Here is a 16,496-nt window from a genome sequence, read left to right as displayed (position 1 = left end):
CCTCACTAAGTGCTGATTTCTTTGGGTCTGGCTGTGCATGTCCAGGACTGTCCTTGGTGTACCCTGAGGGTAAAACCATAAAACAGGCCCTCAAAAGTTCTTCTACTCCAGCTTTTCATGGGAAAAGCAGCCTGGATGAGATTATCTGAGTAGGGACAGGGCAGGGACATCCCTGGTGGGTTTGGTGCTTTCTCCCAGCTCCTTTAGTGCAGACCCCTTCAATTTTTGCTGCTTTCTCACAGGTCTGGAGTTGTCTCACTGTGTCGGGACCAACCCTCTGGGTCCTGCTGGGCCTTGGAGGTCGGGGGGGCCCTGCAAGATGAAGAGAGTCCGCACGGTCTTCAAACCAGAGCAGCTGGAGCGGCTGGAGCAGGAGTTCCTCAAGCAGCAGTACATGGTGGGCACGGAGAGGGTGGACCTGGCTGCAACCCTGCATCTCACGGAGACCCAGGTAAGGGACGGGGAGCTGAGCTGCTGGAACTCGTCCTGGGGCTGCTCTCTGCTGATGGCCCCGCTGGGAAGCGTGGTGGGAGGAGGACACGGTGCAAAGTGACCCGTGGGACACCCTGCTGCCAGGAGAAGAGACGGGCCTGGAGTTTGGATGGTTTTTGGGTAAGATTTCTGAATCCATGAAGTGGAACAAAAAGCATTCAGGAGCACAACCCTGCTGTGCTTTAGAGTTGGAGCTGGGTTGGTTGCTGTGTCTGCATTGTCACGATCCTCTGGAGACTGTTTCAAGTGTCCTTTTATGACACTGGATATAATTATTTCCCTGCTTTGCCGTGTGAGTTCCTGCTCCTCCCACAGTAAATTGCTTGTTTAGTGTGGAAAGTGTGGAAAGAAGGAGGCAGGTGATCTTCCACAGTGGGATCTAAATTCAGCTGGGGGAAAGGGAGAGCAAAACAAAGCCAGCTCTGGGGGGGACAAGGGATAATTACTGGGCATCTCATCATGGCCTGTGGAAACTGCAGTCCTGGGGATGGATTCCGGGGTTCCTTAGGGAGCTGCTTCCTTCACTTCCCTCGCCAGAACCTCAGTGCAGCTGCCTCCCCCTGTCCCCTGATCCTTTCCCATCACCACTGTGCCCTCTGTAGTTTCACCTCCTTCTGTCCTGGAATAATGCAGATCCCCACTTTAAGGAACTCGTGGGTTGGACAAAGGCTCCTGGAGCCTTTGGGTTAAGCTGTTGTGCCACTTCCCATGCAGGTCAAAGTCTGGTTCCAGAACCGGAGGATCAAGTGGAGGAAGCAGAGCATGGAGCAGAAGGCGGCGAAGCTGTCACAGTTCGGGGTGATCCAGCCTGCGAGCGCCGACTCCACCGACAGCAAGGACCGTGAGGAGGACGCCGTGGACGTGGAGCTTTGAACAGCCAAGAGACTGGGCTGGTTTTTGATGCCTGGGGACGTGTCTGTGCTGCTTTGGTCCAAACAAGACTGATCTGAGAGCTGGAGCTACAGGACTGAACTGCAGCTGGCTGGAAGGAACCCCCCAGGTTTCACTGGCTGCTGTTCAAAATACAGCCAAGTGCTGTAATTCCTGGGGCTTCATCACTTGATGGCAGGTGATCTCCTGTTTGCTCCTGAAGCACCAGGACACACAAACAGCTTCCAGCAGAGAGGCTAGCATGACAATCAGGGTGTCTCTGGTGCTGGGGTGAGAATACAGTGACTGACACTGGGGTGACAATCACAGGGAGATTCTGATGTTGGGGTGACAATCTGCCTGTTTCTCTGGTGTGGGGGTGACAATCAGAGGGTTACTCTGTAGCTGGGGTGACAGGATGATTTTGATGCTGGGGTGACAGTCAGAGAGTCTCTGATGCTGGGCAGGCAGTGGGATCTTTCTCTGATGGCTCTGAGCACAAGGACATTTCAAACCAACCCGAGTCACTTATGTGTGGCTGTGTGCTCCAAGGAGGAAGGAGGAGAATCTTCCTGATGGCTTTTTCTTCTCAACTTGACTCCCATGTTTGATATTCAGATCAATCACAACCAAAATACCCCAAGTGGGGACGTCCTTTGCTGCCACGCACAGACTCCTGGCAGGGTCCAACCCTGCCCTGGAGCAGAAGTGCCTCGTCCTGTCAGTGCCTTGCTGTATCTGTGCCTTTGCAGGGCTCCCCAGAGCTGGATCCAGCCCCGGTGGTGTGTCCCTGGCACTGCTCAGGGTGTGTGTGGGTGTGTGTGGGTGTTTGGGTGTGTGCTGCTGCAGGGAGCTGCCCGGGGCTGGCCGAGGTGCAGGGCTGGGGGCTGCAGTAAAAAGCAGCTCCCCCACCTTGGCTGCTGCAGTAAAAAGCAGCTCCCACCCCTCGGCTGCAGCAGTAAAAAGCAGCTCCCACCCCTCGGCTGCAGCAGTAAAAAGCAGCTCCCACCCCTCGGCTGCTGCAGCAAAAAGCAGCTCCCACCCCTCGGCTGCAGCAGTAAAAAGCAGCTCCCACCCCTCGGCTGCAGCCGCCGGCCTCTGCCCCAGGCCAGATGTGCCACCGTGGCCCCGGCCAGCTGCTGCTCTGTTCTCTCCTCATTATCCCTGCAGGTGCCCTGGGACGCAGCACCTGGAGCGCTCCGAGCACATCTGGAGCAGCCCGATGCGGTTAACAGCTGGATTTCTGGGGGTAGGGAGGGCTTTGGGGGGCCAGGACTAAGGACTCAGGCTGGCACCTTGCCTTCCTCCGGGTGCCCAGGGCAGCAGCCACCACGGCCCATCAGCTCAGGATAATTTATTCCATCTCTTTCTGACCTAGAACACTGTATACCACTTTACTCTTATATTGTTATTTATAGAAATACCTTCTTTTAGTTTGCCTTGTTTGTCACTTATTTATTTTCTTTTTCTCTTGATAAAAATGGAGTTCATTTTAAAAAGAGAGATGGAATGAGTGTAAAAACAAAAAACAGATGGAAAAACTTCCAAGTATCCACTTTAATTTTCAATTGAAAAGAGTAACAAAAAAAAACCCCCACCAAATGTATTTTCATCCTTCTCAAAAGAGTTTGAGGGTTTTTTCTTAATAAACTATTTTGGACAAAATACATACATAAGATCTTTTTTTCAATTGATTGATGACCCCATATCAAAGTAGAAAAAGGGAGTTACTGTCTCTGGGCTGGTTGCTGCAGAGATAAAACTACATTTTCTCTAAGAGCAGTCATGCCTGGTGAGTATGGGTTGCTCAGACTCCTGGAGAACAAGAACCTGAGTCTGCAGGTGGATGTGGCCAAAACTCTGCAGCTCCTGCCCTGCCAGCCTGAGGGGCTGGAGCATGGCCAAGGCAGGGAACAGAGCTGGGAAGGGAATGGAGAGTTCCTGAGGAGCTGGGAAGGGGCTGGAGAGTTCCTGAGGAGCTGGGAAGGGAATGGAGAGTTCCTGAGGGAGCTGGGAAGGGAATGGAGAGTTCCTGAGGAGCTGGGAAGGGAATGGAGAGTTCCTGAGGAGCTGGGAAGGGGCTGGAGAGTTCCTGAGGAGCTGGGAAGGGAATGGAGAGTTCCTGAGGGAGCTGGGAAGGGAATGGAGAGTTCCTGAGGGAGCTGGGAAGGGAATGGAGAGTTCCTGAGGAGCTGGGAAGGGAATGGAGAGTTCCTGAGGAGCTGGGAAGGGAATGGAGAGTTCCTGAGGAGCTGGGAAGGGGCTGGAGAGTTCCTGAGGAGCTGGGAAGGGGCTGGAGAGTTCCTGAGGAGCTGGGAAGGGGCTGGAGAGTTCCTGAGGAGCTGGGAAGGGGCTGGAGAGTTCCTGAGGAGCTGGGAAGGGGCTGGAGAGTTCCTGAGGGAGCTGAGGGGGCTCAGCCTGGAGCAAAGGAGGCTCAGGGGGACCTTGTGGCTCTGCACAGCTCCTGCCAGGAGGGGACAGCCGGGGGGGTCGGGCTGGGAACAGGGACAGGAGGAGAGGAATTTCAGGATCACTGAGGCTGGAAAATCCCTCCAAGGTCACCGAGCCCAAGCTGTGCCCAATCCCCCCTTGTCCCCAGCCCAAAGCTCTGAGTGCCTTCCCTGGGCATCTCAGGGGATGGGGTCTCCACCGCCTCCCTGGGCAGTCCCTTCCAATGCCCATTCCACCGCGTTCCATGAAGAAATATCTGAGGAAATGGCCTCAGGTTGTGACAGGGGAGGTTTTTATTGGATGTTGGGGAAAACTCATTCACAGGAAGGGCTGTACAGCGTGGTCACAGCTGCAGTGTTGAAAACCCCATCGCTGGAGGGATTTAAAAGCCTTGTAGATGTGGCACATGGGGACATGGCTCAGTTGTGGCCTTGGCAGTGTCAGGGCGCATCGGACTCGTTTGTCTTAGTGGGCTTTTCCCACATAAATATTCCATGACAACAGGAGTCACGGCAGCGCTGTCCCACCTGTGCCTTGTCCTTGTCCCTGCCATGGGTACAGTGTGATGGAGCACAGCCTGCACTGGATCCCACAGCACGGCCAGGGAGCGTGGCCCTGCAGCCTGTTTGTCCCCTGTCCCTGGCCGGGTGGCCGGAGCAGTGGCCAGTCTGGCAGCCTGTTTGTCCCCTGTCCCTGGCCGGGTGGCCAGAGCATTGGCCAGTTTGGCAGTCTGTTTGTCCCCTGTCCCTCGGCTGGGTGGCCGCAGCAGTGGCCAGTCTGGCAGCCTGTTTGTCCCTTGTCCCTGGCCAGGTGGCCAGAGCAGTGGCCGCAGCAGTGGCCGCAGCAGTGGCCGGAGCAGTGGCCGGAGCAGTGGCCGCAGCAGTGGCTGCAGCAGTGGCCGCAGCAGTGGCCGGAGCGGTGGCCGGAGCAGTGGCCAGCCCTGCGGCCACGCTGTGGGTCAGCGGCCAGTCCTGCGGCCGTGCTGCAGCCGCGGGCCCGGGCATGGAAGTGGCAGCTGCCGCCTTGTCACCGGTGCCACGAGCCGACAGTGACATCTAGTGACACCAAATGACACCAAGTGACACCAAGTGACGCCAAGTGACACCAAGTGACACCAAGTCGCTCCCCACAGCCCCGCGTGGGGAATCGCCCCCAGCTCCCAGCCCTGCTCCCCGCCTGGCCAGCGGCGAGCGGGGTGAGCGCAGCGCCGTGAATCAATAAATACAACCAAACACTTTGGGCTTTAAGGCTTTGCAGAGCCCCAGGCAGGAGGTAGCGAGGGCGGATGGCCACAGCAGCGAGCTTGGACGGCTTTTTTGGGGGAAGTTGGGGCAGTTTTGGGTGCGCAGGGCAGTGGGCGATGCTGCCTCTCTCCCCGAGGGGAGACTCGAGTGAGGGGGAACTTGTACCCTGCCTGGCACCATTAAATATCAATAACCGACCGGGGACAGGCAGCAAACTTCTGTCATTTGGGGTGGCAGCGGCAGGGCCACGGCCCGGTTTTGGGGTGGTGTGGTGGTTTTGGCTCTGTTTTGGCGCTGTTTTGGGGTGTTTTGACACTGTTTTAGGGTGTTTTAGTGCTGTTTTGTCATTGTTTTAGGCTGTTCTGGAGCTGTTTTGGGGTGGTTTAGCGCTGTTTTGGGGCGGTTTGGCGCTGTTTTGGGGTGTTTCGGCGCTGTTTTGACGCTGTTTTAGGGTGTTTTCTCTCTGTTTTCTCTGTCTCGGGCCGCTCCAGTGCTGTTTTGGGGTGGTTTTGGGTGTTTTCTCTCTGTTTTCTCTCTGTTTCGGGCCGCTCCGGTGCTGTTTTGGGGTGTTTTAGGGTGTTTTCTCTCTGTTTTCTCTCTGTTTCGGGCCGCTCCGGCGCTGTTTTGGGGTGGTTTTGGGTGTTTTCTCTCTGTTTCGGGCCGCTCCGGCGCTGTTTTGGGGTGGTTTTGGGTGTTTTCGCTCTGTTTTCTCTCTGTTTCGGGCCGCTCCGGCGCTGTTTTGTGGTGTTTTAGGGTGTTTTCTCTCTGTTTTGGGCCGCTCCGGCGCTGTTTTGGGGTGGTTTTGGGTGTTTCCTCTCTGTTTTCTCTCTGTTTCGGGCCGCTCTGGCGCTGTTTTGGGGTGTTTTCGCTCTGTTTTGGCGCTGTTCTGACGCTGTTTTAGGGTGTTTTCTCTCTGTTTTCTCTCTGTTTCGTGCCGCTCTGGCGCTTTTTTAGGGTGTTTTCTCTCTGTTTTCTCTCTGTCTCGGGCCGCTCCGGCGCTGTTTTGGGGTGGTTTGGGGTGTTTTCTCTCTGTTTTGGCTCTGTTTCGGGCCGCTCCGGCGCTGTTTTGGGGTGTTTTCGCTCTGCTTTGACGCTGTTTTAGGGTGTTTTCTCTCTGTTTTCTCTCTGTCTCGGGCCGCTCCGGCGCTGTTTTGGGGTGTTTTCGCTCTGTTTTGGCGCTGTTTTGTGGTGTTTTAGGGTGTTTCCTCTCTGTTTTCTCTCTGTTTCGGGCCGCTCCGGCGCTGTTTTGGGGTGTTTTAGGGTGTTTTCTCTCTGTTTTCTCTCTGTCTCGGGCGCTGCCCGGCCGCTGTGGCGGGGGGCCAAGATGGCGGCCGGCCCCGCGCGCCCCGCGGCTGAGGCGGCGATGGCGGGCGCGGGCCCCTGAGGGGAGCGGCGGCGGCGGCGGCGGAGGAAGAGGAGGAGGAGGAGGAGGAGGAGGAGGAGGAAGAGGAAGAGGCGCTGCCCGGCGGGTCAGGGCGGGGAAGTCGCCGCCCGAAGATGGCGGCGGCGGCGGGGCCGCACGGCGGGGCTGCGGCGGAGGCGCGGTTCATCAGCAGCGCCAAGGTGAGCGGCCCGCGGGCTCCCCTCGGTGCGGCCCTCCCTGCCCGCCCAGCCCGGGGGCTGAGGGGCAGAAACCCGCAGGGTCCCCTCGGCAGGAGGGCACGGACGGGTTCCCTCGGCTCCCGGCATGACTCGGCGTCGGGCGCGTCCCTGACCCGCGGCTGTCCCTCGGCAGGGAAAGGGCTTGTTCGCCACCAGAAACATCCGCAAAGGGGAAACGGTCTTCGTGGAGAGGCCGGTGGTGTCCTCCCAGTTCCTCTGGAATGCCCTGTACAACTACCGAGGTGAGCGGCTGGCGGCGTGGCCCCATCCCTGTCACTGTCCCGGTGCGGTGACCGCAGAGGTACCGAGGGAAGGGTTCGGGGTTCTCTCAGCGCCTCTGTAAAGGTGGCCCTGCTGCCTTTCTGCCGCCACACTAAACTCTCGACAAGTTCAGGTGTCATCTGAGGGATGGTGACTTCCATCAGCTCTGGAGGAATGTGCCAGGTGCCACCATAGAATCCTGGAATGGGTTGGAAGGGGCCTTAAAGATAATATTCCACCCCTGCCATGGGCAGGGACGCCTTGCCCCAGCCTGGGTTGCTCCAAGCCCCTTCCCCTTGTTCCTTTCTGCTGTTGGTACCAGTTGTGTTGTGTTGCCCTGTGTTCTAGTCCCTTTCCTTTCCAAAGGCTTTCCTGTGGTATCCACCTACCCATCCATCCATTCCTCCATCCATCCATCCATCCCTCCATCCCTCCATCCCTCGCTGTCTCCCCACAGCCTGTGACCACTGCCTGCGGGCGCTGGAGACGGCGGAGGAGAACGCCCAGCGCCTGCTGGGGAGGAGCTCCCTGGTGCTGCCTCACCCGGAGCAGTGCAGCATCCGGAAGGACCTGCACCAGCAGTGTCCCCGCTGCCAGGTACGCCACTGCCAGGAGGGACCATGTTCTCCTTGGGATCTTGAGTCCTTTCCATCCATTCGGGCTCTTGTGCTGTCTGCCTTTCCGTGCTGTGGGCCAAAGAGCCAGGGCTCAGCTGGTCAGGGAGGGGGCACAGGCAGACCTAGGAGCCCCTTTTCCTGCAGGCACAGGCAATGGCAGCGCTGTCCCCTCGCTCTAGGTGACGTACTGCAGCGCAGAATGCAGGCAGGCAGCTCTGGAGCAGTACCACCAGGTGCTCTGCCTCGGCCCGTCCCGGGACGACCCCACGCACCCCCTCAACAAGCTGCAGGAGGCATGGAGGTAGGGCCTGCCCCGCCTGTGGCTCCACGGCCAAGGGAGGTGGCTCTCCTGGGCTGGCTCCTTGCTGTGCATCCCTACACAAGGTGGCTGCAGGGTGGGGGTGGCTGTGGGACACTGCCCAGTTCTTTCTCCTGGTTGGGTGTTGTGGTGTTGGCAGCCCGAGGGTTTGGACACGCAGCTGAGCACTCCTTATTTTTATCCTGCTAAAGAGCTACAAAGTCCTCAGCTGCGCATCCCTCACTCCTGCAGTTTTCTGGTGCTCCTGCAGATCTCCAGGCTCTGGGAGATGTTCCTTGTGGCATCCCATGGGCTCATTTCTGTCCCTTCTTTAAAAAAAAATAGTTCCAGAGGGGATGAGCAACATCCCTGACCCAAATCTTGTCCCAAGCCCCAGCAGAGTGAGCAGGATTGTTTGTATGGGTGGAGCAGGAAGGTGGGGGCAGGTTTCTCTCCACTGCACCCCCACACAGCAATGCTGCACTGACCGTTTGGTGTGCTGGGTCAGTGCAGGCCTGACCACACCTATGGCAGCTGCCTCTGCCTCCCTCCAGCTTTTCATTCCCGTGCCAGCCCTGATCTGCTCATCTCTTCTCTATTTTAATCCCACAGAAACATGCATTACCCTCCAGAGACTTCCAGCATCATGCTGATGGCCAGGATGGTTGCCACCATCAAACAGGTATGGTGGCTGGTTTTGTTATCCCATTTTGGGTGTTATTCCCAAGGCTCTGTTTCCTTGGCCTGGCTTTCTCAGCATTTCTTCTGACAATGCTCCCTCTCCCTGGGCTGGGGAGGAAAGTGGTGTTGGTGCAATGCCTCTGCTTGATTATTTCGTCAGGCTAAAGACAAGGAGTGGTGGATCAAGGTCTTCTCCCAGTTCTGCAACAAGACAGCAAATGAAGAAGAGGAGATTGTGCACAAGCTGTTGGGGGACAAATTTAAGGTAAGACCCAGCAGCTCTTAAATTGTCTCGAGCCTTCCTTCTCCTGTCTGTGTCTGTGAGCCCACAGATGCCAGAGCCTCGTTACAGTGGGGATAGGAAACACTGGAAACTCCAGGCTTGAAGGGAGGGCCCTGACAGTGAGGAAGTGGTTGCTGAGAGGGTTTTGGCCTTGTGATGCTTTCATGGGATATGCTGCTCCTTCCTGTGGGGGAGATGTTCCTGCTGTGGGCTGGGACAGCGTGATATTTAGCTGCTGAGTAGGTGGCTTTGCTGCTAAAATGGGTGGATTTCACAGCTGTGAGGGCAGCAGCCTCCAGGCCAGGGAGCCCGAGTCCTTCTGGAGGCTCAGCCTCAGCCCGGGGCTGGCACCCCCAGCACCCCCATCCTGACCGTGCTCTGTGTCCTGCCAGGGCCAGCTGGAGCTGCTGCGCTTGCTCTTCACCGAAGCTCTTTATGATGAATATATCAGCAGGGTGAGTGGCTCTGCCTCCCAGACAGCCCAGGAGCATTGGCTAGGGCTTCCCCTGGGACTCTGCTCCTTCCTTGCTTCTCCCAAAGCTCCCTGTGGCATTCAGAGCATTGCAGAGCGAGGTGCTCTGCAGCCTGGCCTGGCCTCAGTTCCTTTGTCCTGTCCCTTCTGCAGTGGTTCACTCCAGAAGGCTTTCGATCCCTCTTTGCCCTCGTTGGGACCAATGGCCAAGGCATAGGAACCAGGTAAGGGGCTTTGTGGAGATGTGGAATGTCAGTGGCTGTGTTTAAGAGATGGGGACAGAGAGGCAGACTTAAAAAAAATCTTCATCTTGGCTGTGTCCAACCCTTTCACATCTGTCTGCCAGACCTTGGCTGCTCAGAGCCACTTTGGATCTCCTCTGTGAGGTCTCACCATGTGCTAACAGCACTATGGGAGTGTAAAAATGTCCTGCTGTTTGTGACAGCTCTGTGGGGCTGTGACAGTGTCCCACTGTGGGGCTGTGACAGTGTCCCACTGCTCCCCAGAGCTCTGTGGGGCTGTGACAGTGTCCCACTGCTCCCCAGAGCCCTGTGGGGCTGTGACAATGTCCCACTGTGGGGCTGTGACAGTGTCCCACTGCTCCCCAAAGCCCTGTGGGGCTGTGACAGTGTCCCACTGCTCCCCAGAGCCCTGTGGGGCTGTGACAGTGTCCCTCTCCTCCCTGAAGCCCTGTGGGACTGTGACAATGTCCCACTGTGGGGCTGTGACAGTGTCCCGCTGCTCCCCAGAGCCCTGTGGGGCTGTGACAGTGTCCCACTGCTCCCCAAAGCCCTGTGGGGCTGTGACAGTGTCCCACTGCTCCCCAGAGCCCTGTGGGGCTGTGACAGTGTCCCACTGCTCCCCAGAGCCCTGTGGGGCTGTGACAGTGTCCCACTGCTCCCCAGAGCCCTGTGGGGCTGTGACAATGTCCCGTTTCCCCCCAGCTCCCTGAGCCAGTGGGTGCACGCGTGCGACGCGCTGGATCTGCCCATGCTGCAGCGGGAGGAGCTGGACGCCTTCATCGACCAGCTCTACAAGGACATCGAGAAGGGTGAGGCTCTGGGAGTGCAGGGACAGGGCAGGCAGCCTCAGGATAGGAATCTTTGTCCTCCATCCCCTCCCAGTGGGAGGGAAAGGCTCTTGGGAAATCACCCTGCAGCACCCAGGCCGTGCTGGCTGTGGGTGTTTGTGTTGATGGATATTCCTTCATGCTTGTGTGTGGAAGAGCAGGAATGGACCGTGCAAACTCTAACCCCTCTCTCTGTGCTGCAGAGTCGGGAGAGTTCCTCAACTGCGAGGGATCAGGGCTCTACGTGCTGCAGAGCTGCTGTAAGTAACACAAGGACTGGGAGGAAAACAGTAGTGAGGAGGGACATGTCCCGTGCTAGGCTGGCTCACCTCTTCCTCTGGAGAAAAAGGATTGTGCTTGCCATCTGTGGGATGGGATAGGGTGGATGTGGTGGGTACTGCTCTCTGTTCCCTGGCGCTTTGCCCAGCTGTGGAATGGCCAGTCCTGCCTTGGATGCACTCAGATGTGATGTGGTTCCAGGAGCCACTTAGGCATTTAGCAGAGATTGTATTGCCCCTAGGTAACCACAGCTGCATCCCCAATGCTGAGACATCCTTCCCAGAAAACAACTTCCTCCTGCATCTCACTGCTCTGGAGGACATCGAAGCAGGAGAGGTGAGCCAGCAGGGCCTGGGTGCACCTGAGGTTACATCACACCTTGGCATCATCCCTGTGTCCCCTACATCCTCCATGGACCCCAGCCCCAAAACCTTCTGAGTCCTGCATCATGGCAGAGGAATTCAATCCCCATCCCATGTAGGGGCTGCCAGACCCCCTGCTTCTTCCTGATTATGAGAGGGACTGGGAGAAATCCTGCTGCTTTGGGATCATGGGGAGTGATTCTGAGCCCATCCCATTTCTATTTGCTGCCAGGAAATCTGCATCAGTTACTTAGATTGCTGTCAGAGGGAGCGCAGCAGACACAGCCGCAACAAGATACTCAGGTAGGGGCTGCCTGGGGGGGCCTCAGACCCCTTGACACCCCAACAGTCCATAGGGCAGCATCCCCACCCCGGGGCTGGGTGTGCCTTGGGCTGTGGCTGTGCACGGGCTGCTGAGAGCTTCAGTGGGCTCGTGGCAGGGGGTGTGTGCAGCACGTGCTGCTCCTTGGAATGTGTTGTAGCCTTGGGGACAAAGGATTGGGGTTCCCCGCCCCTCTCTGTGGGTTTACACCTGCAGACCCTTCCTTTTCCTTGTCTGTCCCTCAAGGGTAGAGGTTCCTGCTGGGGGTCCCTGTCCCATCACCCCTGTGGGGCTGAGGAATCCCCCTCCCCACCTGGGGTACCGTAACGCTGCCTGAGCCAGCAGGATGGGACCCCGGACTCCTGCGGGTGTGACACGTTTAGCCCCTTCCTGGCTGTTCTCTTCCCAAACCCTGCTTGGCAGCAGTGTAGGGTGGTACCCGTCTCCACAGCATCCCTCTGTCTCCTGCCTGCCCACCTGCCAGGGAGAACTACTTGTTTACCTGCTCGTGTCCCAAGTGCCTCGCGCAAGCCGACGACGCCGACGTGACGTCGGACGAAGAGGAGGAGGGCGAAGGAGAGACAGACGATGCAGAGCTGGAGGATGAGATGACTGATGTGTGATCCTGGCCCCGGGCGAGAGAAGAGGGAAGGGATGGGAAGGGAAGGGCCTGGAGGTTCCTCCAAGAGGCAGCAGCTTTAATTTAGAACAGGGTTGTGTTGTGGGGTCGGGGTTGTGCAGAGGTGCCGGAGCGGGGCAGCCGGGAGCCGGAGGCAGGCCCTGCTCCTACCTGTCCGTGGTGTCCCTGTGCGTGTGTGTGTGTGTCAGGCTGTCCCTGTCCTCCCCGTGAGGACAAGCTGTGAGCCAGTGGCCCTCCAGCGCATCCCAGTTCCCAGTAGGGCAGGCTGGTGGAGAGTGGGATCCAGCCAGCCCCTGGGACACCATGCTGGTCACCTGTGAGGTCACTCCCTGTGTCTGTGCAGGCTGTGGATGTGGAGGAGCTTGTCCTTCCCACCCGGAACGTGTGTGTGTGTGTGTGTGTGTGTGTCCGTGTGTCTGTGCACGAGGGTACTATTTAATGTCTATATTAGCACTATCTACACACTATGGAGCTGGGGCCCTCATGTATCCTGCATTCCATGCCTTGGCCAGCAGTGAGGGGCAGGCGGATGGATCTTGCAGGGGATGCCTTGGAGAGTGGCCCAGAGCTCAGCAGGGAGAGCAGAGCTGACCCTGCAGACACCTTCCCAGCTCGGCCCATCCTTCCCATGACACAGAGCCCAGGGCAGGACCGTGTGGGGATGGAGAATGGCCGGGAGCTGACATGGGCTGGGGTGTCATGCCAAACCCAGAAGACATTTTGGGTTTTGTAGGGACGAGGCTGTGCCTGGGGATGCAGCATGTGCTGGGTGCCTCCCTGCACCCAGTGCTCCCACATGGAGATGTGCCAGTGCAGAGTGGCCCCACTGGATGTCCCCTTGTCACCCATGCCATGCTGCCACCCTCAAGGCCACGCCGTGCTGTGCTGTCCCTGTGTGCAGACCATGTGGCTGGAGGGACAACAGCTCCAAGTGACGGGCAGCAGGTCAGGGATGCACCTGGGGTTATTTCCTTCCTCCGTGGGTTTTAGGGAGCTGCTTCCTGCTGCCGTGTCCATGGCAGCAGGACTGTGGGACCGAGGGTGGCACACCTGTGGCACTGCCATCACCATCAGCCCTGCCTCCCGCTGCTTGTCCCCAGCCGTCCCCTTCAGTGTTCCTAATAAACCGAGACTGGTGACAGCTGGGGACCTGTGCTTTGTATTGCTGGTGCTGAGTGCAGACAGGGCTGTGACCCAGGGGCTGCACCTGTGGGGACACAGGGCTGGGGCTGAGCGAACGGACACCTGTGCAAGTGTGGGCTCTGGATTTGTGACCAGCCCACCTTGGGGACAGCTGCTGGAGGCTGCGCTGTCCCATGAAGCTCTGAGCCCTGCCCCAGCTGCAGGAGGCACTTGGAGAATTATACTAGGAAAAAAATTGAGGATGAGATTTATCCCTTCATCTGCTGAGAAATAAAAGAGAAACTTCCCTTTCTCTAAAACTTACTCAGACTTCATTAGCTCAGACAAAAATATACAGACATTGGGTGAGCCCTGCTGGTAGACCAAGTGTGTATCGCTCTTCCCCCATCCCTGCCAGTCCTCATGCCTCCAAATCAGCAGCACAAGGTCAAATGTTTCCTGGGAAGTGCTGGCCTGCTCTGGGCCCTCACCTCCCTCCCACAGTCACAGGTTGGTGCCAGGCTCAAGGTTCCCCCTAGCACTGGTGCTTGGCCACACCGCGGTGCCAGCAGAAAGATCTGTCGCCAAATCCAGCGAGATCTCTGGAGCATGTTGGGATCCTTTCCTCAGACCCGGTCCTAAGGTCCTGGGATGCACCAGGAAGTCCTTGAGCAGCCTTCTGCTGCTACCAGAAGGTCCAGGGGGGCTGCATCATCTCGTAGGTGGGAATGCTGGTGACGTTGACAGGAATGGAGATGACGGCCCAGGGGAGCCCGTGCTGCTCCAGGGAGCGCCTGATCATGTACCTGGGGATGGAGGTGACAGGGTTGGAGAGCGGAGCCACACCAAGCCCAGAGCACAGCCCAGCTCCACGTGCCCCTTGACCGCCACTGAATCCACGTGGATGTGGCTGCCACAGCCTGGCAGGGCCACGCCGAGCAGCGGGCCCTCCCTGCCGAGAGGGACGAGGCTGTCACCGCTGCCAGGAACGTCCCACCCTGGGAAGCAGCCCGGGCACGTACCCGTCCCTGCCCAGCAGGAAGAGCGCGGGGATGTCGGCCGTGCGCCGGGAGCTGTCCTGGATCATCTCGATGTAGAAGCTGTCGTTGTCGTAGGCGTTGTCGGCGATGATGACGGCGCGCCCGCCGTGCTCCTGGATCACGCGGGTCTTGGACAGGAAGGAGCAGCCCCTGCCCCACAGAGCGACCACGCCGTCACCCACCTGGGGTGGCCGCAGCGAGCTCCAAAGCTTGCTCCAAAGCCTGCACCTGCCAGAGCTGGCCTGGGCACACCCAAACTAGGGATTGTCTCCCTGATTCCACACCTCCTCCAAACCCCGCTCCTCCGAGTCTGTATTTCAGCTACAAGCCACCCACATTCCTAAAAAAAAATTAAGTAAAATCCTGGAATGGTTTGGGTTGGAAGAGACATTAAAGCCCATCCAGTGCCACCCCCTGCCATGGCAGGGACACCTCTCACTGTCCCAGGCTGCTCCAAGCCCCAGTGTCTAGTCTGGTCATGGACACATCCAGGGATATGAGGCATCCAGAATTTCTTTGGGCAACCTGTACCAGGGCCTCACCACTCACAGAGAAGAGTTCTTTGCAACTGTCTAATCTAAACCTATTCTCAATCTGAACTCGGGCAGCATTTTTTCTACCTTGCCACAGGCTAAAAAATACAAGATGCAATTCTCCAGGGTAGGAACAGCCTTGCATTTTCCCAGTTTATCTATGTGGGGAAAGCCCCAGGAAGATCTGGAAGTGATGGGGAGATGTGGCCAGGGCTCCCCTCCTGCCCAGCAGGGTCCCCCAGCAGCTGCCACCATGCCAGACCTACCCCCTCTCCACCAAGGCGATCTGGTCCTGGATGAAGACCCCATTGTTCAGCTCTCCGCAGGCCTCCGGAGGATCCGCGGGGACCAGGTGGATCTGGTCATACCTTGTGTTCTCCGAGGAGACAGGCAGGGGTGAGCCGGGGGGACGGAGCTGCTCCCCCTCCCACGCCCTGCTCATCCCTGTGGGGGCTGCTCTGGGGGAGATTTTGGGTTCCCAGGCTCAGGGACGCTCAGAGCCAGCCCTGGTGCCAGTCCCTGACTCTGGCATCCTGCTGAGGCCAGGGATGCTTGTGGAAGAGCAGTGAGCTCCATTTTAATCAAAACCCCAAAGCACTGAGTCCCAGCGAGGAGCAATATTGGCATGGAGGGACCCAAAGTGGCAAATTCAGTTTTTAATACTTACAAACACGCCACCGAAATCCTTGGCTGGGGTGGCAGTGAAGATGTAGCGGATGTCTCCAGGGCTCAGCACTTGGAAGTACAAATATTCATGGATGCGTAATCCTGGGGGTGAAAAGACAGAGCTGAGGCAAGGGAAACTTAAAGGCAAAATCCCTGAAAAAAGGGAGAAGTCCGTTATCACTCCTGAACCACCGGGGAGAGAACACGCCCTCCAGCAATGCCAAATCCTGGCTGGGCCCAGGTCCCAAAATTCCCCAAAGGTTTTGGGGTGTTCCAAGGGCAGATGTGGCAGTTCCCAGGGACTGACAGGGGATGGGGATGGGAAAAGCACCGGGACTGGGTGCTCAAGGGGAAGGGAAAATGCTGCTGGATCATGGAGGGGAGAGAGGTGATAGGCACCCAGACCGAGGGGAACAGAGGGGAAACCCACCAGGATCACAAATGGGAGGGAAAACGCACTTGGATTAGGATGCAGCAGGAAATGCAATGGAGCTGGGGCGCAGTAATGGGAAAAGCACCTGGATCACAGGGAAATCCGAGGGGCTCAGACCCCACCGAGAGGAAATGCCGCAAGATTGGGGTGCTGGGTAGGGAAACTGGGTCGAGGTGCACCCAGGGAATTGCAGGAGAAACGCACCCGGATCGGGATGTAGGAGGAGAAACGCAATTAGGTGGGGGCGCACCGAGGGGAAATGAATGCCCCGTATGGGTACGGGAGATGAACGGCAACGGGACCGGAGTGTCGGGAGGGGAAATACACCGGGACAGAGACACGGGAGGGGAACGGCAAGGGGCTGGGAGGGGAAATACACCGGGACAGAGACACGGGAGGGGAACGGCAAGGGGCTGGGAGAGGAAATACACCGGACAGAGACACGGGAGGGGAACCGCAGCGGGGCCGGGGTGCCGCGAGGGGAAATACACCGGGATGGCGGGGCGCCGGGCGGGGAGGCGGCCGGCCCGGGATGCCCGGGCTGTGTGCGCGGTGCGGGCGCGGGGCCCGGGTGGTCGCGGCCCGGGTTGTGATCGCTGTCCCCGCTCCGTGCCTCCCTCCGTCCCTCACTCACCGCGGGCCGGGCAGCAGCAGACGCAGAGCCAGAGCCAGAGCCAGAGCAGCATGGCTGCGCCCCGCCCCGCCCACCGGGCCGCCCCGCGCTCCCCATTGGTGCATGGTCTTACCGCGCTCCTTCCT

The 16,496-nt window shown here is 58.3% G+C and overlaps 3 protein-coding genes across 3 annotated transcripts; 2 read left to right on the top strand and 1 right to left on the bottom strand.

Annotated features, from left to right (window-relative positions):
- The first annotated feature begins 271 nt into the window (after nt 1-271).
- LOC110481559 (homeobox protein not2) lies at nt 272-1,365 on the top strand. The gene is made up of 2 exons (XM_077782558.1): nt 272-451; nt 1,207-1,365. Exons 1-2 carry the CDS (start codon nt 320-322, stop codon nt 1,363-1,365), a joined length of 291 nt encoding a protein of 96 aa, XP_077638684.1. The 5' UTR covers nt 272-319.
- Nucleotides 1,366-6,514: 5,149 nt separating this feature from the next.
- Nucleotides 6,515-13,084, top strand: SMYD5 (SMYD family member 5). The gene is made up of 13 exons (XM_021550263.2): nt 6,515-6,620; nt 6,793-6,901; nt 7,378-7,517; nt 7,717-7,838; nt 8,448-8,517; nt 8,677-8,781; nt 9,192-9,254; nt 9,425-9,495; nt 10,216-10,322; nt 10,544-10,600; nt 10,861-10,955; nt 11,214-11,284; nt 11,788-13,084. The coding sequence occupies exons 1-13, from the start codon at nt 6,555-6,557 to the stop codon at nt 11,924-11,926; spliced, it is 1,215 nt and encodes a 404-aa protein (XP_021405938.2). The 5' UTR covers nt 6,515-6,554; the 3' UTR covers nt 11,927-13,084.
- A 290-nt stretch (nt 13,085-13,374) lies between these two features.
- PRADC1 (protease associated domain containing 1) lies at nt 13,375-16,450 on the bottom strand. The gene is made up of 5 exons (XM_021550264.3): nt 16,372-16,450; nt 15,306-15,406; nt 14,905-15,014; nt 14,088-14,255; nt 13,375-13,871 (listed from the first exon to the last, which is right to left on the bottom strand). Exons 1-5 carry the CDS (start codon nt 16,421-16,423, stop codon nt 13,751-13,753), a joined length of 552 nt encoding a protein of 183 aa, XP_021405939.1. The 5' UTR covers nt 16,424-16,450; the 3' UTR covers nt 13,375-13,750.
- Nucleotides 16,451-16,496: the final 46 nt, after the last annotated feature.

The sequence above is a fragment of the Lonchura striata genome, chromosome 4, assembly GCF_046129695.1.
Source record: "Lonchura striata isolate bLonStr1 chromosome 4, bLonStr1.mat, whole genome shotgun sequence".
Classification (NCBI taxonomy): domain Eukaryota; kingdom Metazoa; phylum Chordata; class Aves; order Passeriformes; family Estrildidae; genus Lonchura; species Lonchura striata.
The sequence above is the reverse complement of the archived record's forward strand: the minus strand, read 5'-3'. Positions and strand labels throughout refer to the sequence as shown.

Coding starts and splice junctions, on each gene's coding strand:
- LOC110481559 (XM_077782558.1), top strand. CDS start 320: ATGAAGAGAGTCCGCACGGTCTTCAAACCAGAGCAGCTGGAGCGGCTG. Junction 452..1,206: donor TGCATCTCACGGAGACCCAG/GTAAGGGACGGG, acceptor CTTCCCATGCAG/GTCAAAGTCTGGTTCCAGAA.
- SMYD5 (XM_021550263.2), top strand. CDS start 6,555: ATGGCGGCGGCGGCGGGGCCGCACGGCGGGGCTGCGGCGGAGGCGCGG. Junction 6,902..7,377: donor TGCCCTGTACAACTACCGAG/GTGAGCGGCTGG, acceptor GTCTCCCCACAG/CCTGTGACCACTGCCTGCGG. Junction 10,323..10,543: donor CTACAAGGACATCGAGAAGG/GTGAGGCTCTGG, acceptor TCTGTGCTGCAG/AGTCGGGAGAGTTCCTCAAC.
- PRADC1 (XM_021550264.3), bottom strand. CDS start 16,423: ATGCTGCTCTGGCTCTGGCTCTGGCTCTGCGTCTGCTGCTGCCCGGCC. Junction 15,407..16,371: donor CTGCTGCTGCCCGGCCCGCG/GTGAGTGAGGGA, acceptor TTTCACCCCCAG/GATTACGCATCCATGAATAT. Junction 14,256..14,904: donor ATCGCCTTGGTGGAGAGGGG/GTAGGTCTGGCA, acceptor TCTGTGGGGCAG/GGGCTGCTCCTTCCTGTCCA.